This window comes from Anabrus simplex, chromosome 1 (assembly GCF_040414725.1).
Source record: "Anabrus simplex isolate iqAnaSimp1 chromosome 1, ASM4041472v1, whole genome shotgun sequence".
NCBI classification, from domain to species: Eukaryota; Metazoa; Arthropoda; class Insecta; order Orthoptera; family Tettigoniidae; genus Anabrus; species Anabrus simplex.
This window is the reverse complement of record NC_090265.1, coordinates 1,295,657,378-1,295,680,633: the sequence shown is the minus strand read 5'-3', so window position 1 is coordinate 1,295,680,633 and position 23,256 is coordinate 1,295,657,378. Positions and strand designations below refer to the sequence as shown.

At 37.7% G+C, this 23,256-nt stretch overlaps 1 protein-coding gene across 2 annotated transcripts in view; it reads right to left on the bottom strand.

Annotated features, from left to right (window-relative positions):
• LOC136858277 (vesicular glutamate transporter 3) overlaps positions 1-23,256 on the bottom strand; it is a 591,282-nt gene that overhangs the window by 34,419 nt on the left and 533,607 nt on the right. For both annotated transcript variants that reach the window (XM_067137692.2, XM_067137693.2), the window contains 2 exons: positions 12,590-12,810; positions 3,886-4,035 (listed from right to left, as the gene is read on the bottom strand). In XM_067137692.2, the coding sequence (XP_066993793.2) occupies positions 3,886-4,035; positions 12,590-12,810 (371 nt within the window). The remainder of the gene's footprint in view (positions 1-3,885; positions 4,036-12,589; positions 12,811-23,256) is intronic.

The following is a 23,256-nucleotide window of genomic DNA, read 5'->3' as shown; positions in this document are numbered from 1 at the left end:
ATGTTCAATAAATTTCCAATTTATTTGAAATCATTTAAGAAAAGGCTAGGAAAACAACAGATAGGGAATCTGCCACCTGGGTGACTGCCCTAAATGCAGATCAGTATTGATTGAGATTGATTGATTGATTGATTGATTGATTGATTGATTGATTGATTGATTGATTGATTGATTGATTGATTGCCGTTGCAAAGATTCTACATCACAAACTCACACTGCAACATGGTTTTCTAACACCCCAGAGACAGCCGTTTTACAAATACCAACCTGAACCTGTGCTTGAAGATGATAATTATAGACTTTACTGAGATTGTACAATTTTTATTGACCACACTGTCTCAGGAAATGATCAAATTTGACATGGTATGGCTAACTGATATAGCAGTAGCAAACAGTAACAACTTGCAATCAAAACAGCAGGAAAAGATATGCAAATACACCAAACTAATCAAACCCATCTAAAAGTAATGAAACATCAGGCAAGTGAGAACAATCCAAGTCATCATTTCAGGTATGGGATTAATACCAAAGACTTTGCTGGATAGGTTTAGAGAACTGGAGATGCCAAAATATTTATGGTAAAGTAATACAGAAGGCAGTGGTTAATGGTGACGGCAAGGATCATGAGAAAGTTCATGGGTACTCCAACATTGTAACAACAATCGGTGTTTTGATTTTTGTTATTTTATGTATATTTAAGACTAGCTGATGTACCCGTGCTTCGCTACGGGATTCTCAGAAAGACTGACTTGGTGGTTTTCCTAACTTAATTCAACATAGGTCATTACAAAAACGTCAGTAGGAATGTAGCAATTGAAAGCAATGTTATCATATAAAATACTCGATCAAATGAAAAACCGCACACTTTTTCACTTTCAACGAAGAGTACTACGGTGCCGATCTAACAGTCCAAAGTTCCAGAGCTGGAATAACCAGGTCGCAGACTTCCGTGAACAATCCTCTGTCATTATTCCGTTAAATATGCACATTACTCATTCCAATCAGTGGCTCAGAGTAGGGATTGTATAGCTCGAATACTATGATGAACCAGTGTGTTACGTACCAGATATATCAGAAAATCTATGAACCAGAGGAATGGCATGCTAAAGAAAGTTATCTTACACCCCAGCTACTTCCCACCAATATACAGGCAGGCTGTTAGTCGGTACGACCAAGCGAGTTGGCCGTGTGGTTAGGGGCGCGCAGCTGTGAGATTGCATCCGGGAGACAGTGGATTCGAACCCCACTGCCGGCAACCCTGAAGATGGTATTCGGGAGATGGTGGGTTCGAGCCCCACTGTCGGCAGCCCTGACGATGGTTCTCCATGGTTTCCCATTTTCACACCAGGCAAATGCTGGGACTGTACCTTAATTAAAGCCACGGCCGCTTCCTTCCACTTCCTAGACCTTTCCTATCCCATCGTCGCATAAGACATATCTGCGTCGGTGCGACGTTAAGCAAAAAAAAATGTATTCCGTGGTTTCCCATTTTCACACCAGTCACACCAGGCTGTACCTTAAAGCCAAAGCCACTTCCTTCACACCACTATTCATTTCCTATCCCATCGACGCCATAAGACCTACCTGTGTCGGTGCAACGTCAAGCAAATTAAAAAAATCTTGGTACGCTGCAGTAATCCTATCTATCGGGGTTGAGAGGAAAGAGAAGACAAAAAGCACATCACAACAAACAATGGTCAATGTAGTGTTATTGTTGATAAAGTTTATGAGCTTTCTATATTGCAGGCCTTCACATTAATTTTCTTTCGACTCTGTGATATTAGGGTGTCTTACAAAATTATTTATATCGTAGACTGTAGTTCCTTATTCTCAGACTTTACATACCGATTTTCACTAAATTCTGTTTACCCATTTTCTTGTGACTCGGCGCTGATATGGACTTAGTAACAAAAATCCAAATTCATGAATATCTCTGATTATATGCGGTACGGTAACAATTTATAAGACATAAGTGATTGGAAATTTAATAACTTCTTACATAACTACTACTAACTTACGACATAACTAAAGTTAGGTTAGTTATGTAGTATTTATGGATACGACCACTAATAACATAAATAACTTATTTGAGAATTACATTTCAGACCTTCCCCTAAACTACTATTTCACTCAGCATGAATAAAATAATTTGTAGCCAAGATTGCAGTGGTTCATCACCTGTCATTACATACCGATTTTCATTAAATTCTCTTCAGCCGTTTTATTGTGATGCGTGTACAGACAGACAGACAGACAGACAGACAGACAGACAGACAGACAGACAGACAGACAGACATTACGGAAAAGTAAAAAATGCATTTCGTTGTCACTGTGGACATGACAGATACAGAAATACCATTTATTTCAAATTCTGAGCAATGTACAGGCAAAACACTTTTTATATATATATATATATAGATTACATTTCAGGCCTTCCCCTAAACTACCATTTCACTCAGTGCGAATAACATTATTGATAGCCTAGATTATACCGACCTGTTCCCCGACTTTGCATACCAATTTTCGTGAAGATACGACCACTAATAAAATACGTGATAATTAAATTTTAGACCTTCCCCTAAACTACCATTTTTCTCAGCGTGTATAGCCTATATTGTAGCGACATATTTTCCATCTTTGTCTAGCAACTGTCATTAAGACATGACCCCTAATAACAAATATTTGAGAATTAAATTTCAGGCCTTCCCCTAAACTACCATTTCACTCAGCGTGATTAAAATAATATATAGCCTAGATTGTAGCGGTTCATCACCCGACTTTACATTCCGATTTTCATAAAATTCTCTTCAGTCGTTTTCTCGTGATGTGTGTACAGACAGACAGACAGACAGACAGACAGACAGACAGACAGACAGACAGACAGACAGACAGACAGACAGACAGACAGACAGACAGACAGACAGACAGAAATTACGGAAAAGTAAAAAATGCATTTTCTTGTTACTGTGGACATGACCGATACAGAAATACTCTTTTCAAATTCTGAGCAATGTACAGACAAATCTCTTATTAGATCTATGTGTATATTCTGTAATCCAATTGTAAAATTGAGAATATATTAAAATCATCATCATCATCATCATCTCAAAAGTGACGAAGCATTAGAAGAAAGGGTCAGAAAAATGAATTTAGCCTACAATCTATGCAGGAAGGTTTACCAAAATAAATTCATATCAATGCAAAACAGCCACTACACCACAGTAATTAAACGTAATGTTCTTTACATGGTAGAAACCTCCACCATAAAAACTGTTACAGAAACTAGAGATCAAAGGAAAAAACCACCCTGCAAAATTCACTAGACCCAAGATACCAAAGACCTAACAAATGTACAGTATATTAAATGGACACTTAGAAAGAATCGAGATTAACCAGCATAATCCACAAGCCAACTCAAGTAAGGAAACAATATTGCTTTGGTACAAATAAGTCAAACAAGATCTTGAAACTTTCAACATTCCTGAAACACTAACACAGCACAGAAATGCTGTCCAAAAAGGGATACAAGGAAACCTCCAAAGAATGAAAGAGATACAGGCAAGGAAGAGAGTTCTCATGATGGTTCTAAGTTATGGTTTGTTTACATACAGACAAGGAAGAAAGTTCTCATGAGGGTACTAAATAAATTGTGTTTTGATTACATACATTTATCTGTTGAGATCTTAGTAGCTGAAAGCTCTTGCTACACACTTTACTTCTATCAATGGAACAGTTTTCATAATGTTATTTTCTATATGGTTTAAACAATCTTGTTAACTAGATAGAAAATGTCTTCTATCTTTGGGCTAAATTGATTTTGATTTTTGATTTACATATTTTTTCAAATCAATGTTATGAAATATCTTGAAGAAGGGAAACACTTACTTTCTGTATACTGAATCCAAGAACAGTCTTCATGTACATAGGTCCTCTAATAATGAATGTATAATGTATCCAGATACGTCCAAATGTTGTTATACCAATGGACCATGCTGGCATAGATGTAAAAATTGCTCGCCAGGGAACTGGTAAACCCTGAAACATAGAAAGCATACTGGGGGGATCTACAGGATATGAAGCATGCAAATTCAAACTAAAATTGGATCTAATGTATAACAAAATAGACAAGAAACTAAAACGGTCAAAATAATAACAAACGAGGAAGGGTAGGAAAAGGGAGTTAAGAAATGTATTAGGTCTATTTGACACAGTTAAATAGTACAACGTATTTGCAGTATGAAAAAGGATCAAAATGCTGTTCATAAAAACTGAACCCGAAGAAACTTGAACAGTAATATTTGTCTCAAACAGACCCTTAATAGCATGAGGAGATGTCTTTTACAAGAAGGTATCATCTACAAATAAGGAATGGACATACTATTTCCGTTTGAGGAAATTTTACTGTAATATTTGCTATACTGTACAGCACAGAATGAGGAATAGAACAAAGAGAGTGACTAGATTCCAAAGGAGTAGGTACAACATCCAGACATTTATAGTTAAGGTATATTCTTGATATGATTTTTGGCTATTTCAATATTTCAAATGATTGAGTATTCCATATCATTGAGGGTTGAATGAATGCTATTGTATTTACAATTATATTCCACGTTGCCTTCAATCGTCATGTTGACTGAACTTCCTTTACTGATTATAACAACTTTTTTCTGCCAGCCCAATAGCTTTATACCCCCTGCCAACTGTACATAAATAATTCTGGAATAGGTATTAGTAATGTAATGTTTATGGAAGATGCACTTAGTCATTATGACCTTTTGTTCTAGCATAATATGCATTGGGTGAAGTACTGGTAATAGCATAGGTTGTATTTACATACCAAACATTTAAAGAAAAATTAGTGGCTTTCATTCAATGGCTTGTATAAATCAAATGCCATTATTAGCTAGTACAGTAGTTCCATACAGTGCAAGAGAAAATGAAGTTGAACTTTAAGATGAACATTTAAAAAATATATACAGCAGAAGTCTGTTATAGCGAGAATTCACAACAGCGGAAAATTTACTCGCTATAGCGGATTGTCGTTATATCCGATTTTTGTATAAAAGTCGGGAACCCCCCCCTCCCCATACACATTAAAATCGGTATGAAATGGCAATCAGTTTGTTCAAAATGTGCGTTTCCGCAGATGATATCCACACCATGGCTTACTTGTTTGTTATTTTTCAAAATCCGATGCCACGTGAAAGTGTATGTTTAATTTCATTCTGAAAAAATTACAGTACCGTACTTCTCTGAATCCATGACGAACCCCACTTTTTCCTACAAAAAATTTTAATCAGGCTCAAAAAGTGCTTTGTAAAATCATATGAAGGCCTTTGTTGTACAGTACGCATTTTAGACTATTTTTAGATGCCGAATATTGGCTTTCGGTATACCGCATTTTTTGCGGCTGCACAATTATTCTTTATTCCGCGGGTTTAATGACCATTTACTTAAAATTGGCACTACCTATTCCATATATCTCTACAATACGGCGATCAGCGAGGAAAATATTCTGGCTGTCTATAAAACAATTACGGTACTTTTACTCAGCTTCAGATATAACCGTCTACCGCTACACGCACGTCTCGCTTGCCGGGTTCTGCCAACTTCAGTGGCTACCGATGTATAGGCCTAATCGCCGACGCTGAAAGTCAACAAACGAGTTTATTGCGCCATGGTATGGCCATTCGACCCTTGCGTTTTTCGTGCACATACCTCACAATTTCATTTTCAACTTCTTTAAAGCGTCCTTGTTGCGGACCACTGAATGCACTTTTTGTTCAGTACACATTCTTTTAGCTATCGTTGTTTCACGCTGACGCCAAATATTGGCTTTACTTAGGTCTATGCCATATTTTCTTGCGGCTGCACAATTATTCTACATTTCCGAGTGTTTAATAACAATTAACTGAAAATAGGCATCATAATACGGTATCGATGAGAACCCATTGAAAATTTGCCGGCAATACCTGTTCCACGTATCTTTATGACTATCCATCATGAAAATGTTTCTGCTGTCTGTAAAACTTAATTTTACTAAGAGTCAGGTACATTAGATGCATTATAACTCTGCCACTGAGTAGCCGTGGCCTTTCTAAGAATTCGAAGGCTCGTATGTTTTGATGCCATTCTGCAGATTTGATAGTTGCTTTATGTCGCACCGACACAGATAGGTCTTATGGCGACGATGGGACAGGAAAGGGCTAGGAGTGGGAAGGAAGCGGCCGTGGCCTTAATTAAGGTACAGCCCCAGCATTTGCCTGGTGTGAAAATGAGAAACCACGGAAAACCATTTTCAGGGCTGCCGACAGTGGGGTTCGAACCTACTATCTCCCGAATACAGGATACTGGCCGCACTTAAGTGACTGCAGCTATCGAGCTCGGTTTGCAGATTTGAGAAACGTTTTTATAGAGGCTAGTAGAATATGATTCTCTTTTCACTATTTCCCGAGATCCAGTGACGTTACACACAGGCACCGTACAACCGGCTGTCATGGCTAGCGATGTATAATAAAGAGGCTGTCGTTTATTGTCAACGAATTTTGTGTGTGCATGCGCGTGCGGGGGTGAAGAGAAGCGGCATGGTTAACACGGTAGATGCCAGTGGTATTCATTCCTGTTAGGCTGCGAATGGAAGACAACCCTTGATTTTTTTGCACGAGATTCTGAGGGAAAATAGTCGTCTTGCATTCGGAGAAATATGGTATCACTCTAGAGTTTCCTTCTTCAAATGGTGTCACCTAACCTATCAATCAATCAATCAATCAATCAATCAATACTGATCTGCATTTAGGGCAGTCGCCCAGGTGGCAGATTCCCTATCTGTTGTTTTCCTAGCCTTTTCCTAAATGATTTCAAAGAAATTGGAAATTTATTGAACGTCTCCCTTGGTAAGTTATTCCAATCCCTACCTCCCCTTCCTATAAATGAATATTTGCCCCAGTTTATCCTCTTGAATTCCAACTTTATCTTCATATTGTGATCTTTCCTACTTTTATAAACGCCACTCAAACTTATTCGTCTACTAATGTCATTCCACGCCATCTCTCCGATGACAGCTCAGAACATACCACTTAGTCGAGCAGCTCTCCTTCTTTCTCTCAATTCTTCCCAACCCAAACTTTGCAACATTTTTGTAACGCTACTCCTTTGTCGGAAATCACCCAGAACAAATCGAGCTGCTTTACTTTGGATTTTTTCCAATTCTTGAATCAGGTAATCCTAGTGAGGGTCCCATACACTGGAACCATACTCCAGTTGAGGTCTTACCAGAGACTTATATGCCCTCTCCTTTACATCCTTACTACAACCCCTAAAACCTCATAACCATGTGCAGAGATCTGTACCCTTTATTTACAATCCCATTTATGTGATTACCCCAATGAAGATCTTTCCTTATATTAACACCTAGATACTTACAATGATCCCCAACAGGAACTTTCACCTCATCAACGCAGTAATTAAAACTAAGAGGACTTTTTCTATTTGTGAAACTCACAACCTGACTTAACCCCATTTATCAACATACCATTGCCTGCTGTCCATCTCACAACATTATCGAGGTCACGTTGCAGTTGCTCAGAATCTTGTAAATTACCGGTATTTATTACTCTATACAGAATAACATCGTCCGCAAAAATCCTTACCTCCGATTCCACTCCTTTACTCATATCATTTATATATATAGGAAAACATAAAGGTCCGATAATACTGCCTTGAGGAATTCCCCTCTTAATTATTACAGGGTCAGATAAAGCTTCACCTACTCTAATTCTCTGAGATCTATTTTCTAGAAATATAGCAACCCATTCAGTCACTCTTTTGTCTAGTCCAATTGCACTCATTTTTGCCAGTAGTCTCCCATGATCTACCCTATCAAATGCTTTAGACAGGTCAATCGCGATACAGTCCATTTGAATTCCAGAATCCAAGATATCTGCTATATCTTGCTGGAATCCCACAAGTTGAGCTTCAGTGGAATAACCTTTCCTAAAACCGAACTGCCTTCTATCAAACCAGTTATTAATTTCACAAACACGTCTAATATAATCAAGAAAGAATGCCTTCCCAAAGCTTACATACAACGCATGTCAAACTTACTGGCCTATAATTTTCAGCTTTATGTTTATCACCCTTTCCTTTATACACAGGGGCTACAATAGCAACTCTCCATTCATCTGGTATAGCTCCTCCAACCAAACAATAATCAAATAAGTACCTCAGATATGGTACTATATCCCAACCCATTGTCTTTAGTTTATCCCCAGAAATCTGATCAATTCCAGCCGCTTTTCTAGTTTTCAACTTTTGTATCTTATTGTAAATGTCATTGTTATCATATGTAAATTTTAATACTTCCTTGGCCTTAATCTCCTGCTCTATCTCGACATTTTCCTTGTAACCAACAATCTTTACATACTGCTGACTGAATACTTCTGCCTTTTGAAGATCCTCACCTACACACTCCCCTTGTTCATTAATTATTCCTGGAATGTCCTTCTTGGAACCTGTTTCTGCCTTAAAATACCTATACATACCCTTCCATTTAGAAATGGAAGGGTATGTATAGGTATATGTGTCATGAAAACATCTTTGAAACGCATGTAGAGCTGATTTATCCTCGCCAAAAATTTGCATGTGAATAGTATTTCTAAAATTTAGCTAGACGCGAGCAAATATGAACTATCCTCTGAAATCAGTGATGTACGCCTACTCTGCCTTATCTGGAGGTGTATCACATTTTTTATTAATTTCAACATATAACATTAAAATTAAGAGATCGTTTACTTCAGCCGTTATTTTTAATGAGTTGACAACTGCTGTCGGCCACGTTATTTATACATTTATTACGAAAACTTATCCTCTTTCATTTCGAATTTTCTTTAGAGAACAGCAGTCGTTGGGTATTACTAATCGACTCCAACATCGCCTTCGAATGTCGACGAGAGAACTCGCAAATGCACAAATGAGAAAACCACCGCCGTCTCAATCTCTATATACTGCCTGCTCTGTTCCGCAAGAATTGCGTTTACGGCGACATTGCAGATGGTAGGACTTACCGCACCCAGAGCACATGTTGGTTAAATGAGAGTTGGTCCGTTACACCAATATCAAATGAAAAATAATCCTTAACATGTTACTAATTGAGAAGATAATGTACATAAAGAAACTTACATTTCCCATTTGAGCTTGGCTTAAGATATAGATACGTAAAATGTATAAAATCTTACCACTTACAGTAGATATATTAGGATAATCCCACTGCTGAATGGTACATACAAATTTCAGAATTTTCTCGACATGAGTAACGGAGCACCTTTGAGTCCTTTTCTTACTGTTATTTACCAGCAGTGGACGCAAAAAAAAAAAAAAAAAAAAAAATTCTATCACTATTTTGCTGGCCCTTTGTTCATGACCAGTTTTCAGGATATGTTTTATAGCAAGCGCGTGCGTTCGTCATGTCATTAAATCCATCACCCAATCTCACTGCACTAAACAGAACTTCTAATGCATCTCCAGAAAATCATCTGGTGAGAAAATAAAATAACCGATTTTATAACAGATAAGACACACATTCCACTTTAGATTTCGCAGTTAGTGAGACAGCATCTGCCGTCTCATTAGCTAGACACTTCAGTTTTTCATGTTTTGATTCAACTTTTTTTTTTTTTAACGTACTCGATGAAATCATCATTCAACCATTGCAAGTATTTTATCTGCTGGTGAATAGAAATGCACACAATCTGGATTGTTTTGCCGAAAGGCATTAGAGTAATAATTTCTGAACTAAAAGTGATAGATCGGAGACTTGTAAGCCTTTAACGAGGAAGTAGGCAGCAGGACTAGAGAAATTCTTTGAAAGTCGGATTACAAGAAAACAACAGTTAATTCGCGAGAGCAGGAGATTTTACTATATCTGTGCTGCATACACCTTCAACATTGACCACGCAAACAAACTTGTCACTGGTTCGGTCATAGAGGAGGCGTACCTAATTATCCATTTAATCGGTGATCATTGTTACACTCCTCTCTGTTGGTATGGGAGTTTTCTGTACATTCAGCTCGAAGTCTTTCCTTCACTAATTGGGAAATCTCGACAAACATTTTCCATTTAGGTTACCTGTCCAGAGTACTTTGTGATGAAGCTGTCACTAGACCAGGAGTCCTGCCATATTCGTAACCATTTGGGATACTATTCCATACGCCACATAGTACCATGTGATTTGTTCTGACTACCCGGATTTTGTCTTGCAAAAATTATGGATTTGATTTTTTTTAAACGGTCGTTTTCCTTTATATTTGGCTGGTTTCTTTACTTTATTCAGACATCAGTTTCTGGGTTGTCTTTGAATTGTCTCTGTAGCCTTTTAACTTCATTAGGGTTAGTCATCAGCCGTTATCGCACTTTCAGAATTCTTGATTGGAACCTCTAATGTCTGATTTTCTAATCACAGCTGTCATTCTTACTTGCTGGAATATTGACTTGGACTGATACATCGTTGTTCAAATGAATTTCGTACTCGTCATCCAATGTATTTCTTGCAGTTAAAGAGCTTGTTTCATCACAGATTTCTTCCGAAGAAATATCTTGTCGCTGTCTGGTATTTCGTAGAGCTATTTTTCTGGTTTGAAGGCATTGGGGATAATTCAAAGACCGACTAAGCATGCTCTCTGGCTTCAATATATTTTTCTTTTAGTTTTATCTTGTATCTCCATCTCTAATATTCAGGCTACAAACACGAGAATAATCAGATGGAATCCATTACCCTTGGTTAATCCTTGCCTTGATATAGCGTTAAGCCAATTTTCCCAAAGTTCTTTACTTGGGGGGGGGGTGATTTCAGGAATCCTCACACCTGAAGAATTTGGATTTCCTGCTTTGATATACAGAGAGGAACACAACAATTCATCATTTTACAACCAGAGACATACACATAAATGCTCGATGCAAACGCACTGGAACACAATAACGTGGGTACGGAGATAAGTTGGGTGCGTTAGCTGGCGCTCCTAGCAGAGGTTCGCGACACTAAGAGCTCACGCTGAGAAGCATGTTAACCGCATAGCATAGAGCAGGCAGTATATAGGATTGAGACGGCGGTGGAGAAAACTATACTGTACCAAAGATGATCGATCGCATTTTATGGCAAACGTTTCAGTTTCTTTATTCAAACAGCGTCACCTATCCTAACTTAACTGTACTATTATTATGATGAGAACATACTTAAGCGCCAGAAGAGAAATGATAACCTTTTCGCTATAAATTTACATGATAATAACCTTTCCGTAAATTAACCAGACGCGAGAAAATATAAACTAACCTCTGAAATCAATTACGCGCTCTGCCATATCTTGAGGTGTATCCCATTTTTACTTGATTGCAGTATTTATCATTAAAAGTAAGCGATCGTTTAGTCAGCCTTTATTTTTAAAGAGTTTAGAACTGTTATCGGACACGTTATTTATGAATGTATTACGAAAATATGTTCTCTTTCAATTCGAATTTTCTTTACAGAACAGCAGTCGACAGGTATTACTAATCGACTCCGACATCGCCTTCGAATGTCGACGAGAGAACTCGCTAGTGGACATAGCGAGAAAACGATACCGAAGATAATCGATTGCATGCAACATAATCGCGGGGGCATAAATATCGATAACAAAAAAATCTCACGCGCTTAATCGCTTGTAATAACGGATGCGTCAATGATAGAGCTCTAGCTATAACCGAAGGATAATATACACAGTTTAACATAGGAATTTTGAAGGGACAGAAAAAAGTTGTTGGTATAACGGGGTTCTCATTATGTGCCGTACTCGCTATAGCGGACTTCTACTGTATATATCAATGACATAATTATATGAAACTGTTTTCAAAACTTGTATTTCACTTATATGGCCTTCTGAATTTAGGTGGCCTGCATACCAACTTTAATCTTCTGGTTTCCTGCCATCTACTACTATTCTCCTGGATGCTTCTAAGGCTGAATAAATCTTGACAGGTGGACAGAGGTTCAGCTACCAGTACTACAGTTTCTTAACATATCAACAGTTATGACACAGAATGTCACATGTCAAGATATTTACCCATTTTTTAAAATATACTACCTCAACCAAGATCAAACCAGCTAACTTGGTATTTCGAGTCAGACACACTACTTTTAATCCACCAAGGCAGCTACGAGAGACTTAGAGATATTCCTCGTTATAACATACTGAATTTCACAGGAACAAAAACTAGGATTATCTATAGACATCCAGATTATGGTGAAAGAACAGAGAGATATTTGTACGACATTCAGACCTCTTTAAGATTCTTCTTACAATCCAAGGAAAAAATTAAATATTTTCCTATCAAATCTTACACAGCTGTGAAGTTGTGAAAACCATGACTTACACGAGCATATTACAAGTGTGCAGTGAAGCTCCAAGATTACAGAGATGACATAAAATACAGTAAAACAGGATTTCATCATGAAATTGAAGACCTTATCATTTACTGTCCATGTAGTTTATATTTTTTTAAATTTAAAAGTCATTATAGAGGATACAAAAATGAATCACACATGAATATTGCTTAACTCACCTTATCACCTACAACTGTATTTCCAACACTGTTCTCAATATAATTTCGTTCTGTGGTTGTAATGCGGGGATGCAGAGCCGGAGTGTCAAAAGCCAGCAACAACCACATCAAACACCACAAAACACCTAATGATCCTGTCACGTAGAATACAACACGCCAACCAAAATGTGCTATGAGAAAGCCACAGAGAGGATACGTTAGGCCAATACCAAAACTAAAACCTGCAAAAAAGAAAAACGATATTTAATGAAAAATACTTATACTTGAGCAAAATTATGTACAAGTAATTCGTGTTACATACACCCTTCTTATACTACGAAATCAAAAAAGTGATATATCTTTGAAGAATCTGGAAAAGGAAATAGGTGATGAAGAAGAAGTAGTAACAATTTATGGTTTATGTTTCAAGAAAACAAAATAATTGCTATACTTCACAAGGGACACCACTGACCTTGAATGCTCTGAACCACACAAAAATATATTTAGAATATAGATAATTCATTAAAAAAAACAGTGGTCTCTGACCTTTCCATGCAAAACTCAGTAGTTGCCTGCTGGCGCGATTAGACAGTGGCATGTTGTGTCAGCACCAGTGGCGACGCGTGCCATTTTGAAAAGTGTTACCATACTCCTCCTTGAGAGTATATTGTCGCTCATACCGCAGCTTTTTTATTAGTAGTATAGATGCCCTTTCGTAACAGTGGTCGGCTTGATAATTTATATTGCTTTTGTATAAAATAAATTGAAAATGATGAAACGGACATACTATATTGAGCATCAACATCATAGGAACTAGTAAACGTTAGTGAAGACGTATGGACGATATTTCGACTGCATAAAACTTAAAATGGTTCACATCATGCAAAACATTTGGCAGGCTACTCATGCACTTGTAAGTATAAGGGTTATAAAGAATTTATAACTGAGCTTTAAGAATTAAGCTACATCAATATTTCCTATTTATACTTCAGGTCAATACGATGGCATGTTGTGGCATCTAAAATGTCCAACACAGCATCGTAGAAATAAGGCTTCTTCATTAAGTTACTCAGAAATTTCTTCTAAATCGCAATCAAGGTAAGTGCAAGAGGTGTGTATCCTTTATAAGGCTGAAAAGTTTCTTTCAACGGAAGTGCTAGTTGCTGGGATGGTGAGAATGAGGTCAATCTATTTTGTTGTTTCTAGATATGCTTTATTAATACCACTGGTGTGCAAGTATTGGAAGAGGTCATATGCACTATTTTTCACAAGGTCTGATTTTCTGTAGATGACTGAAAGTTCACTTTTAAGTTTTTTGCAGTCGAAATTTCGTCCAAACGTCTTCACTAACAACTGATAGGCACTGTTCGGGAAATTGTTAAATTGGTTAATATCAATTAACTGAAGGAAATCCAGATTGTTAATATCAGAAAATCTGTCCGATAGTTGCATGGACATGATGTCAATTATTTCCAAATACAATTGGAGGTATGATGTTTTCTTTGTTCCTATAAAATCAATTCTCTGGTGGTTTAGAGGGTAATCTTGTCTCCCTTATTTGTCTTGTAACTATGACCACATAGTTTCAAAATTATTTCTGGTCGTCTGCATAAACGGTTTAAACTACTAGATCTCTTTGGAGCAGAAGGCAATATCACACATTTTCTTTTAAGTGTCCAATACAGAACAGATTGAGGGAGCACTTCAGCAAATAAATTTAATAGGAAATGGCAATCAAAGTCTTGCAGGGTAACATAGTAATACTTAGCTTGAAATCTCATCCCACCGTCCCATTCATCTGCGTTATCTTTAATTTCTCTGAAGAATTTAAGCAGATCTGTATAGATAGAGGACAAAACTTCTACCTGTCTAGCAGTTTGTATGTCAGATGAAAGTCCTGAGAAAGCTGTAGATGGTTCTAAGTGATGCCGATATATGTCATCATTCTCAGCAATTAACGCTAGTAACTCTCTGAAGTTTCCTCTGTTATCAGATTCTCAGTTTCTCGATGATCCCTGAAAGTTAATCCTTGCTTTGGAAGAAAACACACAGTACCTATTGAAGTACTTGTTATTTTTACTAGCTCATTATGCTTGTCAATTTTTTTTCTATAAGTTGTACTCTATTCTGGACCTTCCGAACTGAATCATATCAGCAACAGCGTTGATGTGTGCTTGAGACACCTCATGGTGTCTCTTTAAAACTCTGAAACTGTATAAAAGTCTCCATGCCGTCATTATTCCAAGCATTTTTTCTGAGGAAAACAGAACACATGGCCAACAACACAGTTTGTTTTTGCCATTGATGCTTTCACGGTCTGTACTTATAGACATGATATAGGCTTTTGGGCTTATGCCATGTCAAGAAAATAAGGTGAAATTCATTACGTTTTGCAGAGAACTGTGCTCTGCATCATCAGAAGAAAATCTCGACTGTCCACGAGAAAGGCTTCTTAAACAATGAGCGTTTGAAATTTAGATGTTATAATAGAAGTGGAAATGGTACGTTCATTCTGTCACCAGATGGCTCCCTGGATGCGGTACAGCGCTAGCGGAACCAGTGCAGATCTCTGTACCACGAATTATGAAAATATCGTACTGTTCTTTTCAATTCCTTGACTAAATTTTTAAGAGAAGGCGTGGATCTAACTTTTTCAATTATATTTTTCTTTTCTTCAAAGGTTCTTAATAAAATTGGCATTTTCATTAATCTTTTGTCATACATGAGCATTCTGGGCCCACCCCACCAACTCGCTCATTTTCGAGGTGGAAGCGACAGCACTCATTTTAATGTTTAATAAGTTAAGCAGTACTATATCCTTTCCTTACCTAGGACAAATTAAATATAAATTCACACTTTAACAAGAAAAGTCACGTCGTATTACAATAGAAAACAAAAATTAACACAAATTATAACAATGCACTGTTGAGTGCAGTGGAAAGAACGGACAGAAATGCTCAGCACCAATGCTATAAGCAATCGTTACCACTTTGCATTGTGGTAACATGACGAGAGAATGTAGCAGGATATATCTCAGTGTCTGGGTGGAGAGGGGCTTTGCTTGGCACAGGCGCAGTAACATGCGCCTAGCTGTTAAATGAGATTCAACGCGTATCCACTGCCTGCAGGTGGTAACAGTCTTTCTCTCAGCTTTGACGGTGGCTATCTACTACAACAGAGTTCTTGGGACATGTCCTGGAGGAAAAATGAATATATTAAATATTAATATTTTAAAGAATACTAGATTTTTATATTTTCAAACTGTTACTAGTGGTAACGGTGGATACTAGCATGCTTCGCCACTGGTCTGCACTAACAAGTATAGATGCAGTACGTGTGCGTCTCTTGGAGTGTTTGGTTGTGGGTTACAGTCAGCTGTACATCTTGTCAAAATAGTAGAGAAGCTGTGATGTGCTGAATTTGGAAATGCAATTGAAGTAGAGGATATTGATTTTGCGAGTATGTTGTATAGCATATTAATGCAGAAATATAACATAGATAGCACAGAAGTGCATCACATTACACTGGATAGATATAGTGATTTCAGAGGAGAGGAATAGCCTGTATCTGAAGATGGTTGTTCATGCAGTACAAGATTTCCATTTTCAGAGCAGGAGCCATCAAGACAAAGTGAGTACAAACTATCTCCACGCAAAAGTTCAAGGCCCAGTGTATTAGAAGATACTGGCGACAACATTCTGGAGAACATTTATGAATATTACAATTGTGGCTTCTACTCTTATAGCAAACTAATGAGGTACTATAAGTGCATTAGAAGTAAATCAAACTGAAAGTTAATTTAAAATTATGTAACTAGCAAAAAGACAAAAAGATTTTTTCAAAAGAAATAGACTATCACAAGTGCGAACTTTAAAACAGTGTATAGCTGTGTGTAGAGCTATCTACATAAATGGTACTATTTGATAGATCACGGGCAGATGGATCTACAGTTCACTATTGACATCTGCAAATGTGGACACTAGAAGCAGCTAAAATGGTTGACCTGGACAATTTCAAAGCTTCAATTACGTTTATTGACAATCTTAAGGCTGAACATGACATTTTTATCTAGACATATTACCACATCTGTCACACTAAAGGACATAGAATAAGATAATAGTATATGTTTGAAGGCACCAAGAGTATGAGGAGAAAGGGAGCAGATTTATAACAGAGGAGAGTGTGGACAAAGGACATGTTTAGAACAGGACCACAGTCTATTTAAATATGAAATGTCTTCAATGTAACAAAAACTTTCCAGTCTGTCAAACACAAAAAAATTTCAAAATAAATTATAACACTATAAACATACCTGTAACATACCTTGGAAAAAAAAAAAAAAAAAAAAAAAAAACCTGCTTTCCCCTATCCAATAGGAAGGTTCCACAATGTTCCACTTGCTCCTTCCCTGCTTCCTCTCCCCTCTCCATGGAACAGTAAACTATGCTCAAAACTTTCCACTAGCCTTTCCATGACCACAGTCCTGAAATAGTGTTTGGAGACAACGGACTAAGCTTCGGCAGTCTAGACAAGTACAGAAGTATTTCATTATGTCAATACGGTGACAACTGAATACTTATTAAATCATTATTTGTTAATACTTGTTCATACTATAACCTAACTCTCTATCATTGACAAGTTTACACAATGTAAACAATACTGTACAAAATGATATACACATGATTTAAGTGATTTGATAGAATCTGAGAATCTTCTTGTAGAACGAAACATTTCTTTGTATAATAGTGTGGGTTTTTTTTTTTTTTTTTTTTTTTTTTTTTACAGTTATGTTTATAGTTTTATAATTTATATTGAAATTTGTGTGTGTTTGACAGACTGGAAAGTTTTTATGTTACATTTTACTAAGTTGATACTGGAAAGTATGGCTTCCTTCTTAACAAATTAACAAAATGGGTATCTGTTCATGGTTGAGGGAACAATGCGGCAAGACCAGTACAAGGAGGTGTTAAGAAGAAGGCTCCTACCTCAAATAAAAGAATGGTTCCCTAATGGAGAACCATTCGTGTTTATGCAAGACAGAATTCCATCCCACATAGCGCAATCACTAAAAACCTTTTTGCAGCAAGAAAACATCCCTTTGCTACCCTGGCCAGGAAATTCGCTGGACTTGAACCCGATAGAAAATGTTTTGGAGCTGGTGAAAAGAGAAGTGGCAAAGGAAACAATCACCGCAAAAATCCTCTCACCGCTGGATACCGTGGTTCAAATCCCGATCACTCCATGTGAGAGTTATGCTGGACAAAGCTGAGGCAGAACAGGTTTTTCTCCGGGTACTCTGGTTTTCCCCTGTCATCTTTCATTCCAGCAACACTTTCCATTAACATTTCATCTGTCGGTCATTTATCATTGCCCCAGAGGAATGTGACAGGCTTTGGCAGCCGGTACATTTCCTATCCTCGTAGTTAAAAGGAGGGTTTCATTCATTCCATTCCTGACCTGTCGAATGACTGGAAACAGGCTGTGGAGTCTGGTATCATCACCCACAGATGCAGGACACCGTACGAGCTTGTACTAACAGTATGCCAAGCTGAATCACAGCACTGATAACAGCTAAAGGCGGCTTGACAAAAAAAAGAGATGTTTGGCTTAGTTCTGCATAATGAACATTTTTTAAAAAACAATAATAATTAATATTAAAACTGAGTGGTTTAATCAGTTATTAATAATCTGTAATGTTTGAAGAATCCTTCATTTAGACAGATCAAAATAATCTCAGTAGCTTTTTATACCTCCTAAACTCTTATTACGTTAAAACTTCAAATTGCGTCTAATAATATGGTTAGAGACTGTACATTATAGGAATGGTTTTCATGCGGTTCAGGGTGTTTGAGGTCAGGGATATCCCTTGTTAGTTAATAAGGTGAGATAAAATAAATAATACAAATAACTTTTCACTTGAAACATTTTCTCTACCTATACAGGATTACCGTTCTGCACTTCCTAGTATCTGGAAATATGCTCTGTTAAATTATTCCTCTATTATTTCTTTTTACTAAGAAATTCCATTTTCCATAAAGAAGTAGGGTGAAAGGCGACAATAAGGGTGGGTAGAGTGACTTACGACAGTTGTGAGAAAGATTTCAATGAGTCACATAAAGAAGTGGCAATATTGTGAGGAATTTATCAACATTCTTCAGAATTCTTGACATTACTGGAATTAAGGTGTACATCACATTTTCTTCAAACAACCCTGCAAAGAAACGTGTACACTAAAAGTTCCTTCATGAAATTGGGAGGGACTTAGTGAATTCCACAATGCATAAAAGAGTCTTTACTTGAAAGCCTACCGAAGACCATTCAAGAAAACATGGCAAAACTAACTGGTGCTGAGGCCCTTAGTAAGGCAATAAATGTCCGAGAACTAGCTTCAAAATGATCACATATCGTAGTATGCCCTAGAAGCAATGATGTAAAGACTAAGTCATACTGTGATCGGTGTTGTGGCGTGATTTGTTAGAAACATATGAGAAACGTGTGTGGAAAATGTTACGAAGATTCAGGTGTACTAGAAAGTGGTACAGACTTTCTGACCTCGTGTTATTCTGCATGAATTGTTGAAGCTCTTTAATGCAGTTTGATAACAGAAACAATGGGTGGAATTAAAAAATATTCATACATTGATATGTTTTGTACTGAAATGCAGAAATAGAGAAATGATTCCATTATTTTCATATGCTTGGCACTTTTGTAGATATATATTGCACATTTTATGATTTTTGTATGCTAGTCTGTTTTGTAACTCTATATTACGCATAATACATTTTCTGTTTGAAAAAATCTTTGAGTAGGTAGTACTACGAAACGAGCTTTGGGGTGTTGCCACTATCCCGCGCGACAACTAATGTTGCAAATGAATGCACAACTCCGTGAGGGTTAATGTAGATATCGTTCCTCATTTGAGTTTGTTCTTTCTTCTCAAAAATATCATCTATCCACTGCTGATGTAAGCCTCTACCATAGTTTTTAACTGTCTCTGATCTTGATCCACCTATATCCTTAATGTTGACAAACCATCTCTTCTGGGCATTTCCAATGGTTTTCAGAGAAAAGTCTTGGGGTCTCATTTAGCCATGTGTCAGAACCATTGTCATTTCAACTGAAAAACTTACTCCATGATGTCTGTTGCATGCTTGGAGAAACTGTTTTAGGAAATTATCAAGTTTGGTTTGTTGATAATTTATTCAGCTGTACTTTGATATGATTCACTGGAATTAGATTTGAATTCTTATGTGTTATTCTGAGTGATGTAATCTTGTATGCAGAGTGACTATTGTGTTACCTATGTCTGTATTTGAAGTTAAGGTTATATTGTTCTGCATCCTGGCATATATGTTTTGCAGAAGTGAGTTTATTGTTGTGCTTACTATCTGTTGTGTATGAATGATGAGAACTATGTTTCTTCTGATGTTATGTCTGAACTTATCAAGTTTCTTTGTGTTGGTTTGGTGCAGATACTCAAGTTTTAGTATAAATTATTATGTATGTCTGATTACTTTATTGGTGTGGGTTACTGTAGTTACGTCCTAGTTCGTGAACCATAGGCAATGGCTGAGTGGCCTAGTAAGTGGTCCTGAGAGTCGGGATACCAGTTGCTATGGAATGGGAGTGGGCATCTCGGACATATTTTAAGTCATGGCCCTCCTTGTGTTCAGGCGGCTAGGACTATACAATCCACTGGTGGTCCATAACCTGTAAGAGGAGAGATCCTCACTTGAACTATGTTCAAGTAGGGTAGCATCCTGCTTCATGAATTTACCAAGCCTCGGACCTATGAGAGTTACGGAGTCCCACTCCCATTTGACAGGCGAGGGACTCCTTGGAAACAACTTAGTGAATGAAATGGAATTCGATGGGGAGCTACCAATATTAATGGGGCTTAAGGAAGAAAGTAGAAGTGGCTGAGTCAGCAAAGAGGATGCATCTGGATGTGCTAGGAGTAAGTGATATTCGGATAAGGGGAGATAACGAGGAAGAGATAGTAGATTATAAAGTGTACTTGACGGGTGTTAGATAGGGAAGGGCAGAGTCTGGGGTAGGGCTCTTTATCAGGAATACCATTGCACGCAACATAGTTTCTGTTAGGCACGTAAATGAGCGAATGATGTAGGTAGATTTGTCAGTTGAAGGAATTAGGACTAGAACTGTCTCCATGTATTCACAATGTGAGGGTGCAGATGAGGATAAAGTTGATAAATTTTATGAAGCAGCTGGAATTGATAAGGTTTTGGGGGATATACTGAAGACAAAGGGTTGGGATATAGTACCATATCTGAAGTTCTTATTTGATTATTGTTTGCATGAAGGAACTTTACCAAATGAATGGAGACTTGCTATAGTAGCCCCTGTATATAAAGGAAAGGGTGATAGACATAAAGCTGAAAATTACAGGCCAGTCAGTTTGACATGCATTGTATGTAAGCTTTGGGAAAGCATTCTTTCTGATTATATAAGACATGTTTGCAAAATTAATAATTGGTTTGATAGAAGGCAGTTTGGGTTTAGGAAAGGTTATTCCACTGAAGCCCAACTTGTAGGATTCCAGCAAGATATAGCAGATATCCTGGATTCAGGAGGTCAATTGGACTGTATTGCAATTGACCTGTCTAAGGCATATGATAGGGTAGATCATGGGAGACTACTATCCGACTCGTTGGCTGAATGGTCAGCGTATTGGCCTTCGGTTTAGAGGGTCCCGGGTTCGATTCCCGGCCGGGTCGGGGATTTTAACCTTTGTTGGTTAATTCCAATGTCCCGGGGGCTGGGTGTTCGTGCTGTTCCCAACATCCCTGCATCTCACACACCACACATAAAGTGGAGGGAAGGCGTGGAAGGACATCAGTAGACGAATAAGTTTGGATGGTGTCTTTAAAAATAGGAAAGATCACAATATGAAGATAAAGTTGGAATTCAAGAGGACAAATTGGGGCAAATATTATTTTATAGGAGAGGAGTTAGGGATTGGAATAACTTACCAAGGGAGATGTTCAATGAATTTCCAATTTCTTTGCAATCATTTAAGAAAAGGCTAGGAAAACAACAGATAGGGAATCTGCCACCTGGGCGACTGCCCTAAATGCAGATCAGTAGTGATTGATTGATTGATTGATTGATTGATTGATTGATTGATTGATTGATTGGATTGGATTGACCTATGAGTGACATTGTGGTCAGGGTCAACAGCAAGAATAGAATAGTGCTAATGGGCAATTTCAATGCGAGAGTTGGGAATAGAACTGAAGGATACGAAAGAGTGATTGGTAAATGTGGGGAAGATATGGAAGCTAATGGGAATGGCGTTTCCTGGACTTCTGTGCTAGTATGGGTTTAGCAGTTATGAACACATTCTTCAAGCATAAGGCTATTCACTGCTACACATGGGAGGCTAGGGGTACCAGATCCATTAGACTATATCTTAACCGACTTCGAATTCAGGAAATCTGTTAGGAATGTACGAGTTTTCCCAGGGATTTTTCGATGATACAGACCACTATCTGATCTGTAGTGAACTAAGTATCTCTGGGCCTAGAGTAGAGAAAGTGAAATCTGTATGCAAACGAATATGGGTAGAAAATCTTCAGGACGAGGAAATTAGACAGAAGTACATGGATATGATTAGTGAGAAGTTTCGAACAGTGGACAGTAAGCAGATTTAGGACATAGAAAGTGAATGGGTGGCATACAGGGATGCTGTAAAAGAAACAGCAAGGGTATGTCTAAGAACAACTGTGTGTAAAGATGGGAAAAGGCAAACATCTTGGTGGAATGATGAAGTGAGAGCAGCTTGTAAATGTAAAAAGAAGGCTTATCAGAAATGGCTCCACACAAGGGCCGAGGCAGACAGGGATTTGTACGTAGATGAACGAAACAGAGTGAAAAAAACAGTTGTTGAATCCAAAAAGAAGTCGTGGGAAGATTTTGGTAATAACCTGGGAAGGCGAGGTCAAGCAGCAGGGAAACCTTTCTGGACAGAAATAAAGAATCTTAGGAAGGGAGGGAAACAGGAAATGAACAGTGTTTTGAGTAATTAAGGTGAACTCATAATACATCCCAGGAAACACTAGAGAGGTGGAGGGAATATTTTGAATATCTTCTCAATGTAAAAAGAAATCATCCTGGTGGTGTTGCGAACAGCCAAGCTCATGGGGTGGAGGAAAATGATGTTGGTGAAATTACGCTTGAGGAAGTGGAAAGGATGGTAAATAAACTCCATTGTCATGAAGCAGCAGGAATAGATGAAATTAGACCTGAAATGGTGAAGTATAGTGGGAAGGCAGGGATGAAATGGCTTCATAGAGTAGTAAGATTACCATGGATTGTTGGTAAGGTACCTTCAGATTGGACAAAAGTAGTAATTGCACCTATCTATAAGCAAGGGAATAGGAAGGATTGCAACAACTATCGAGGTATCTCATTGATTAGTATACCAGGCAAAGTATTCACTGGCATCTTGGAAGGGAGGGTGTGATCAGTCGTTGAGAGGAAGTTGGATGAAAACCAGTGTGGTTTCAGACCACAGAGAGGCTGTCAGGATCAGATTTTCAGTAATTGAAAAATGCTACGAGAGGAAAAGGCAGTTGTGTTTATGTTTCGTAGATCTAGAGAAAGCATATGACAGGGTACCGAGGGAAAAGATGTTCACTATACTGGGGGACTATGGAATTAATGGT